Here is a 9,603-nt window from a genome sequence, read left to right on the forward strand (position 1 = left end):
TAGATAACTGTTATCATTATCTTTATTACTATCGTATCATTACCAACTACAAACAGCTTCTTCAGTTTCTAAAAAAGACGATTCCAACACAATGCCTACATCAATCAACCGTTTTTCAGTAGAGATTTACATTATCGTCCAGAAATTTTTAGGATACATGGACGAAACATAAATAAATCGAAATATGATTTGGTGAGAAAAGAATGTAATTCTTCTGACACCTTTCTCACTTCCTCTGGAAAATTTAGTGTATACACTAAAGAAAATATTCAAATAATAGTTGATATTAGTGGTGGGCACAAAAACAGATTTTTCGGTTTCTGGTTTTCTCCAGAGCCTATTCGGTTTTTACCGAAACCGGTTATCGTTTTTTTCAGAGCCGGTTCGGCTTTCACCGAAACCGGTTATCGGTTTTCTCCAGAGCCGGTTCGGTTTTCACCCTAACCGGTTATTGTTTTCCTTCAAAACAGGTTCGGTTTTCACCGAATCCGGTTTCGGTTTTCTTCAAAACCGGTTCAGTTCATAAAAAGGAAGTGCAAATCGAAACCGATATACTTAAAAACCGATATGTTTAAAAACAAAACACAGTCCGGTTTTTGGGGAACAACGAAACTCTACTCTGGTGAGAAACTGAATCGGGTTTTGGGGAAACGAAAAACCGAACTGGTTTTTGAGGAAAATAGAAATGTTTTTTTTCGGATTTCGGTTTTCTAGAAACCGGTTTTTATAAAAAGCCGGTTTTGCCCATTCCTAGTTGATATGACATTGTGAAACCAATAATTACATTATTTCATGGTAAATAGCGTTTTACTTATTTTTGCGGTTAGTTATTTTAAATTGGCCGCGGGGCTTAGTGGTAGAGCCTTCACCTCTGATGCATGGGGTCCTTGGCTCCATCCCAGCTCGCGTCAAGTGAGCTTTGTGGTGGATATACACCGTGTGCTTGGTTTTCTCGGAGTTCTCCTGTTTCTTTCCACCATTTCATTCATTTCTCATAATCACCGTCTCATTAGCTTAACCGGCATATCCGTGGGACGTAAAACTTACAAATTTCCTTTCCTTTCCTTTCGGTTTTTTTTTTTTTTTTTTTTTTTTTAATTGAGCGTAATTATTTTTATTCAGGAATTTTATGGTTCAATAGGAAACAGCTTTCCAGGCAAATATCCATAAATGAATATTACTTACGCGTCAACAGCTGAGTGCTGTTACTGTATCAGAATTTGTTTGTGGAGGATAGACTAGGTAACGCGGTGGTTAACTTATCAGCACAGTAAGCTTAGTGACTTGGGTTCGATTCCCGTTGCAGTCACTTATTCTGTGACGTCACAGTCTGCTTCTCCCTAAATCCAACTGAAAGACGTACGAAGCAGACCGAGCATCCTGCTGTGGTGGAAGCAGTAGGCAAATAAGGATATTGATAAAGGAGGTGAGGTGATTTTGAGTTTTACGTCCCGTTCAGCAGCGAGGCTATATGAGACGTGGACCTACTGATTAACGTGGAATCCGAACCACATGAGCTCCCGCCGGGAAGATATTGATAAAGGAGTCAATAGTCTTACAGGCACAATGCTGATATAATCATGATTGCCAATACCATCTAAACACTTATCACCTGCCTCGTGCGTTTCCAGTCTTACATCTTACTACTACTCAGGGTCTCTGCTGTAACGCTTACATTGGGCACTTAGAAATGATTGCTGTAGGGGAAATGTTACTTAAAGTTATCGGTTGTTTGTTCAGTCATGTTGTCTAGGATGCATTACGCCTTTGTAGATCAAAATTAATAAGATATTTATTGGTATTTGAAAATAACATTATAAAACCACATATGCAAAGGCATTTTACTATTTACTATTTTGATCGATGACCCATTTTTCCGGCAGTACCATAATCCAGTTCCTGCAGATCTTAGGTTTCTAGTCAGGAAATTTGACACGTGATTCTATAGGCCTCTTTTAAACTGACTTAACACCATTCAGGAGTTCTCAAGAGGTCGCAACAAATGATAATGGGGCGGTGTCATGTCCGGGTTATACGGTGGATGCATTAAAACTTTAGCAGCCAAGTTCTCTCAATTTCTGACGGGTCGTTAAGGATGGATGCCGTTGTCAGTGTGGTATACGACACCCTTTTAATTTTGTCAAACGTACAGTATAACCTTTCAGGTCATCAGTGTGGGCTTTGCCACAGACTGTGGAGCTTCTCGCTTCGACCACCATCTTCTTGCTACATTGCTGTCATAAGTTATCCTTCATGACTCGTGATCAACCGCTTGAAAAATAGATTGATTTCGTAGAGATACACAGATAAAAATTCAATCAGTTCAAGTTTTTTAATTACATCGTGTGACACCCAAATGCCGAATTTCTTTTCATAGCTAGCTTTCTCCAAATGTTGAACACTGTTTACTGATGATGTTTAGGTTCTTGGCGATGTCGTTACTGCTTACATACCGGTCGTGCACGGTTTTTTCCAGGATATCGCCCACTTTTTTTATAATTGGTCACCCACTGCGAAGGGCGAGGGTCTTGGACATCGAAATTTTCAGAACGAAAGCGACAAAAACATCTTTCATACCCACAGGATCGTGGTTCTATCCGGGCAGTATGCGAGTTGTGAACTGGACCGGTGTCTTGAAGGATACAAGCACCTTTGATCAGCATTGCACGCCTTTTTGTTTTGATGAAATATACTAATATTTCTACAGGAAAATGCTTTCATTGTTTAGACTGGACCCACGATTCAACCCGAGTTATTAGTCTGTAAAAAAAAAAGTCCTGGTTTTTGTTGTACAAGATCAAAAGTTCCTGGGACTAAGTGACTTGTTCCTGCTTTTGGAAACGTGTCAGTATCTGGAGAACCACTTTATGCATGTGCAAATGCTCGTGGATAATTTTTTTCACAGATTCCATATTAATCTTGACATATTCAGCTATCTGGCGAATGGTTATGCGGCGATCCTCCAAGATGGCGGCTTTCATTTGTCTGATAGTGTCTTCAATGGCGGACGGAATGGGGACCATTTCTAGGGAAATCCCACCACATGTGAACTGATAATGGCAGCGCTTCGGGACATCATTTCTCTCCATAAGTCTGATTCTTCTTCTTCTCAGGTGTTTTTTGGTGTGAGGCGTCTCAAGTGAAGATCAGCGTTCGAGATTCAATTGGATTCATTTTTACACTTTCGTTCAGTTTTGTGCCTGTAGCATATAAAATATTAGAAGTTAAAAGATTAAATTTTCCTCATAACCTATAGAAATATGTATCAATTCATATGTAATATTTCAGTGTTCTACATTAACTACAACTAAGTTATGGAAAATCTTTAATGAACGTCCCATGTAAGTATAAAATTACTTTGAATATGTCTGTATATTTAATAAGATATAAATCAGAACTGTAACAACTTGTCTGTAACTCATATCAGAAATTGTTTTCAGATAGAATTCTGTCCCTTGATTACTTTACTAAGTGCATATTGTAAGAAGAAGTTGCTTAGAGTTCGATTAGACTAGGTGTGGAAATTTGGGTTAATACAGTCCTGGTTCGTGTCACAAAACACCGCTCACCTATTCGCCGGAGAACGCTTGTAAATATTAAAACCTTACTTCGTATGTGTATATAAGGTGGTTAAAATTTTACCATGAAACGGATTATTTCGTGTTACAACGTGATTTTTATATTTTGAAATGTTGTATTAAAACTTTTAACAGTAAAACTGTTTTTCTTATTGACAATACCTTTTATTTCAGAATGACACAGACCTAAGTTTACAGGAAGGAGAACTTGTCACTTTATTGTTAAAATTCAACGCAGAATGGTGGCAAGTAGAGACATCAACTGGAAAGGTTGGTTATTTCCCAGCAAACTATTTGGGACCAGTAGAATGATAATGGTTGTGTATTTTACGTGTAAATATTGAAATGTTTATGCTTGAGAAGGAAGGAAAGAATGTACCTGGTGTAATATAAAAATAATTGCAATTTAAAAGAAAAATTGCCAAATATTAATGTTTTCTTTATGCTTCAGAGATTGTATAGTTGGTGCCTTAGTATGAGAGAGACATCCTTTTCGTAATTATGCCATACAAATTGTGCCAAATTATCTACCTTGCCAATGAAGAAGAAACCTAATATACCAATGTAAGTTTAATAATAGTAGATATTCAACATGAAAGTGTTCCATCCGTGTAAACACTAAGATCATGTAGTGAAGAATAGTAAACACAACATGTACGGTTTAGTTTTAGAAATAGAAATTCTTTTTTTCGTAATATCGTTGTTTGAAAATGTTTCAAATCAATCTGTAGTGTGTGTGTGTGTGTGTGTTTTACGTGACACATTAAAATGGATTCGGAAGAATTTCTGATAATGTACTCTCTAAGTTATACTGGAGGGAATGTTGCATTTGGTTTTATAATTGAATCCTCAGGATTGTTCATGTTTGAAATACTCAAAAACAGTTTGTGTTGTGTAACATTTTGTGAGATTTCGTCTAACAAGTGAAGTTTTGTATTTAACAAAAAAAGAAGAAAATTCCTGCCTGTCACGGGTAAAGAGCATTCCAAAAAGATAGAAAAAATATTGTTAAGAGAGTAGATCATGAAGAACTTTAAAGAGTGCGGTAATTACGATTCCAATTCAGTAAAAATATGTAGTTTCACATATTGTAAGAAAGATATTTTACTGTTTAGATAACTTTTCGAATTTCCTGGTTTTTAGAGTTATTTTATTATTTGTAATATTCTGGATCTTATGTTTTTGTTAAAACAAACATGAATATATCGGATAATGAGACAAAGTAATTACTGTTACACGCTATACAGCTTTATATTGAAAGTTTTACAATATGAAAGTGTGATGACAAAAGTGCATACTCATTCTGTGCATTTATATGTTGGTGTATACTTGTGTGTGAGCAAATTGGGAACGATAAACCAATTTCAGTGTCGTTTGTAGTAACCTTCAGATAGTTATTTTGTTCTACGTCAAAGAAATATGTTTGGATTCAAGTTAATCAATTCTTCCAGAGTTTTGACAAAAGAATTTGTGTGGGGTGAGTATGTCCTTTTGCTTGGAGACTATATATGTGCTAGAAACCTAACTTTTTTTTTTTTTTTTTAAGTTAATTTCAGATGTTAAGGTTACTAGGTTGTGTGGAACTTCTATTTTAACTACTAATTGGTTGTGCAAAACTTAAACGTGTAAATAATTTTGGGTTGTGCGAAATCTAAAATATTGATTACAATAATTATGCAGTGTAGGTTAGTTTGTGGCTTTTATTTCATTTGAGTATAATTGGTAAAGTGTCGTATTTCTCTTTCTGAAATTATTCTGGAAGTTTTATGATAAATTATTTTACAAAATTGCTTATTAGAAAAAGAATATAGAAACATTTTTTTAAAATACATACTTTACCATTTTTTATTTTAGTTGATGATTCAAGTTGTTTAATATTAAATTTGAGCGCACAAGATAATTCGGGATTTAATTATTTCTACGTTTTTTTTTAATTAAATAAACTTGTAATAGTATCAACTTCTACACAATGCACTTAAGATACCTAATAATACGGTTGTGATTTTTTTTATTGAAAGTATTTACAGTTGTGTTAAAATGACTAGTTGTCAAACAAATGGTGAGAACTTGAACATAGTTGATAAATATTAGAAAATACTCCCGGTGAAATAAATTCTTTGACGTTGAATTTGAAGAAGTTGTAGTTCTATCTACTCATGTTTTTTTTTTTTTTTCCTCAACAGAATTAAGAAAGAAGAGAAAATGTACTGAGAATCTTGTACTTCGTTAAACCATTTTGAAATGGTTTGTGTATGATGTTTTGGGACAAGTTTTTAACGTAAAGTAGAATCGTAGTTCATCATCTGCGTTTATGATCTGTAAATCAAGTGTCGATTGGGAACAGTATCTCAATAATAGAATGCTCATTTTGTAACACTGTGGTTCAAATAGAGTAGTTCAGTAGTAGAGCTCTCACATCTTGTGTGAAGGATCCGTGGTTGGACCTCAGTTAGCGTTAGTTGTGATCGATAACATCGCGTCTGATTTTCCTTGGTGTTTTTTTCTCGTTCATCTATATTCATTTCTGCTTGTGTCATATATTTTTTTTTTCCTTTACACTTTTCAATTCATTTTTTGTCACTCCAATGCCATGCAATTCTATGTGGGTGGGTGTGCAGATAAATTGGGAACAGTGAATCAAATCAATGTGGATGTTTGATAATTTTCGGAGTTATTTGTTTCATGTCAAAGAAAAATTTCATGCCATGCGTCGTACCATGCCATGCCATCAATGTGGTTTTTTGTTGAGATATTGTTATTTCGTCTACTTTATCATTTTACTGTTTATGCGTATTTCGTATTATTTTGCCAATTTCCCTGAAAAATCATGCAATGCAAACTAAATGAAATAAATAAGTTTTCACTTGATCAAATAAACCAAAGGATTAGCAATGGAATATTCCCAAATATTGTTTCAAACTTGAGGTTTTTGTATGTTACGATCTGTATTTCGACATGGATTATATAAGTTGAATGAACGCGATCTGATTAACCGATACAGAATTTCTGATAATAAGCTTACGAGCAACCAGTTACATTTAAAACCAAAGTTTTAATTCATTTATTCAGGATATACCATGCCCAATAGTACACTATACTCCTAAGGTCTACACTCTCCAACGTTAGATCTTTATACAATATACATCTGATATAAATGGCTCCCAGAACATTACCTTAATTAACAATATATGAGTAACTATTTACTATGTTCACAGCCGTATACAACTAGAACTGTCAATTTCTAGAAACTAGAAACGAACTGTTAATAGCAATGTCTATGAATTCCGTATATGTCGGCCGTAGTATCCGTTTCATATAACTCGAAATTTCAGTTCGTTTCAATAGAAGCCAAATAGTATGCATACCTATCTTCGATTACATGGTCGCGTGGTAGGCTCTGTCGGAAGGCTTAATCAGACATCCCTTCGCAAAATCATAAACTCATTAATCGATATATCATAGGTCGATTTCTGGTTGGGGGACACAATTTCAGGTCAAGATCAGCTCCGTAGGGCAATTAAGAAACTACTAATTTAAGATGTATGGAACTTTGGTCTAGAAAGACAGAAACAGTGAAACAATGGTGATGAAAGTTAATGTGCTTATCACAAATTCGCAACTAAAAGTCGTCTGGCCGGCCAATGCTGTTCATGAACTGTAAGCCCAACTAGTTTAGATAATAGATTTCTAACAATGTTCGTGTTGTGTAATATAGTGAGATAATAGAACTATATATTATACTACTCAATATCGGTATAGAATATTGAGTTTAAAATATGTTCTACTAAAGCCTGTAACTAAAGTGCATTAAAATGAAGTTGATGGTTTGCGATTTGTAAGGTAGCCGTATCATGCATAAGTTCTTTTACTTAAAATCAGAGCATTTTCCTTCAGGCAGCTGTTCTAAGGGTAATACTTATAAAAGGGTAAGGGTAATTCTTATAAAAGCAATATTAATTTGTGTCAATAAATAAACTATTTTTTTTAAATAATTTTTTACCATTATGAGCTTTAAGCCTCATAAATCTTTCAGAATAATGTTACCTTAACTCAACGCACTGCATATTTTAAAATATGAATAGTAATTGCAGAACGCATTGATACGATATGATGTAGTATCTTTGTGAACTTCGATAAATATTTCAAACTGAGACTCATTTGTTATTGCTATTAGTATTTATTTATTTATTACTACCAATGTTTGCTTGCTGCATATTTAATTCTGAAAGCGAAACTGATATGTCTAGAACATATGTTAATTATGTTTTAAATTCTCACTTTTAAGGATTAATAAACAGGCCTAAATTTAATATGAATTGGAATGCGAAAAGTAAGTTATTATGAGACTTCCTTTTCAAATTAAAGAATAGGGACTTGAGTTGGATTTTTTAAAAATAAGATCTGTAAAATTATTTATAGAGTTAAATACAATAGACTTTGCCGTAGATCATTTCTATGAGTTACCAATAGTACTGGAAATGTAGTTTCATTACCAAAGATGTACATACTTTATACATTTGGATTTGTTTATGCAACTACCGCAACGAAGAGTTACTATGTTGCTATTGTGCATTTTGTTTGAATCTTTTGAGATTTATTTTCGTAATTGATTGTATTAGATGCAGTTCTAATAATGGATGTATTATGTTACCAAATATTGAATGACTCTCTTGTGATGATGTGATTGTCAATTTTGTTTTCTCATATGTTTAAGTGTAATAACGAAAAAAAGGTGCTAGTTTATTTATTTTTATTTAATGCTTTTTGGTGCTTTGTTTTGAACATAGTGCAGTATTATATCAATTTATGTAAAAACAATGATGTTAGAACAAAGGAATCGCAGCGCGGAAAGGGCATGTATTGGTATTACACGGATACCTAGAGAAATACATAAAAATCGAAATCACTAAACAGTTTTCGAAGCACAATGGCTCTTTATTGAAGCATTGTGGAGGAGAAAAGAGAAGGGAGGAAATTTAAAATATACAAAGTGACCAGTCGAGTGTTATTAGACAGTCATACTGAGTATTGTGACAGTAATGATGAGCGAGACGCGATTGATGCTTTATATATATATATATATATATATATATATATATATATATAATATATCATTGGTTCTGTTTAGTAGTCGTGATTGATATATGTTCCAGTAGGTAATACATATAAATACTGATGTTTTGGTAATACTACTTTTCATATATCTGTATGAAATTCTTTTGTTCAAACGTCGTTCTATTTGAAGTATATTCAAAAGTATGGTTTGTTTTATAGTTTTAAAAAATTATGATTAAGCTAGTGAAAGTGAGTTCTGAGCGTCTTTGACGTAAATTTTTCATCAGAAAACAGCGATGATTTTTTTTTTACTTGAATTTGCCCTAAAAATAGTAAAAAGTATAAGTGACTAAATTCAAGATATTTACCGTTTAAGATAGTCTGCGCATTGCTCTCTACAATATGCGTGGTTTATGTTAGGGAGGAAAAAAGGTATGGAAGAGAAAGACTAAATTCATTTAGAGTCACGTACTACTGAAGACTAGCTGAAGAAAAGTATGAAGATCATACGAAATGACTACTGATTTTTCTGTTAAGAAGTTTCGATATATAGTCTATAGTACTTTATGATCTCAGTATATAATAATTAGGTTGACATTGAAATGTGACATCATTAGGAAAGATTTCATACCTTAAAATTACGAAAGAAAAAATATTTAATTCTAGTTATCGTAAATTACTTGGTTGATCTGATATTGAAATAATAGAGGTAAAAAAGTAACCATACCGGCATAGGTTTCCAGTCTAGTGTGAAATTAATATTTAGGAAATTAGTATTTATTATAACTACTTACAAAGCCACTTTTGACATGGCATGTTTTGTAATGTCTTTCACTGGTTCAGGATTATCTATTCTAAATTTGCTCAAGTATCGTAATTTAATCTGTTTGTGTAGAATAAAAATTTTTTGTCATTGTAACTTTTAATGGTTGTTAATAAGCTTCCATTTGTTTGATGTATCCTTTTTACT

The 9,603-nt window shown here is 33.5% G+C and overlaps 1 protein-coding gene across 1 annotated transcript in view; it reads left to right on the forward strand.

Moving 5' to 3' along the window:
• Positions 1-5,891, forward strand: part of LOC145668167 (proline-serine-threonine phosphatase-interacting protein 2-like) — a 46,096-nt gene extending 40,205 nt beyond the window's left edge. The window contains exon 11 of the mRNA XM_081735788.1: positions 3,753-5,891. Coding sequence (XP_081591914.1) covers positions 3,753-3,890 — 138 coding nt within the window. The 3' untranslated portion in view covers positions 3,891-5,891. The remainder of the gene's footprint in view (positions 1-3,752) is intronic.
• Positions 5,892-9,603: the final 3,712 nt, after the last annotated feature.

The sequence above is a fragment of the Thermobia domestica genome, chromosome 13 (assembly GCF_964235325.1).
Source record: "Thermobia domestica chromosome 13, izTheDome1.hap1.1, whole genome shotgun sequence".
In the NCBI taxonomy this organism is placed as follows: Eukaryota; Metazoa; Arthropoda; class Insecta; order Zygentoma; family Lepismatidae; genus Thermobia; species Thermobia domestica.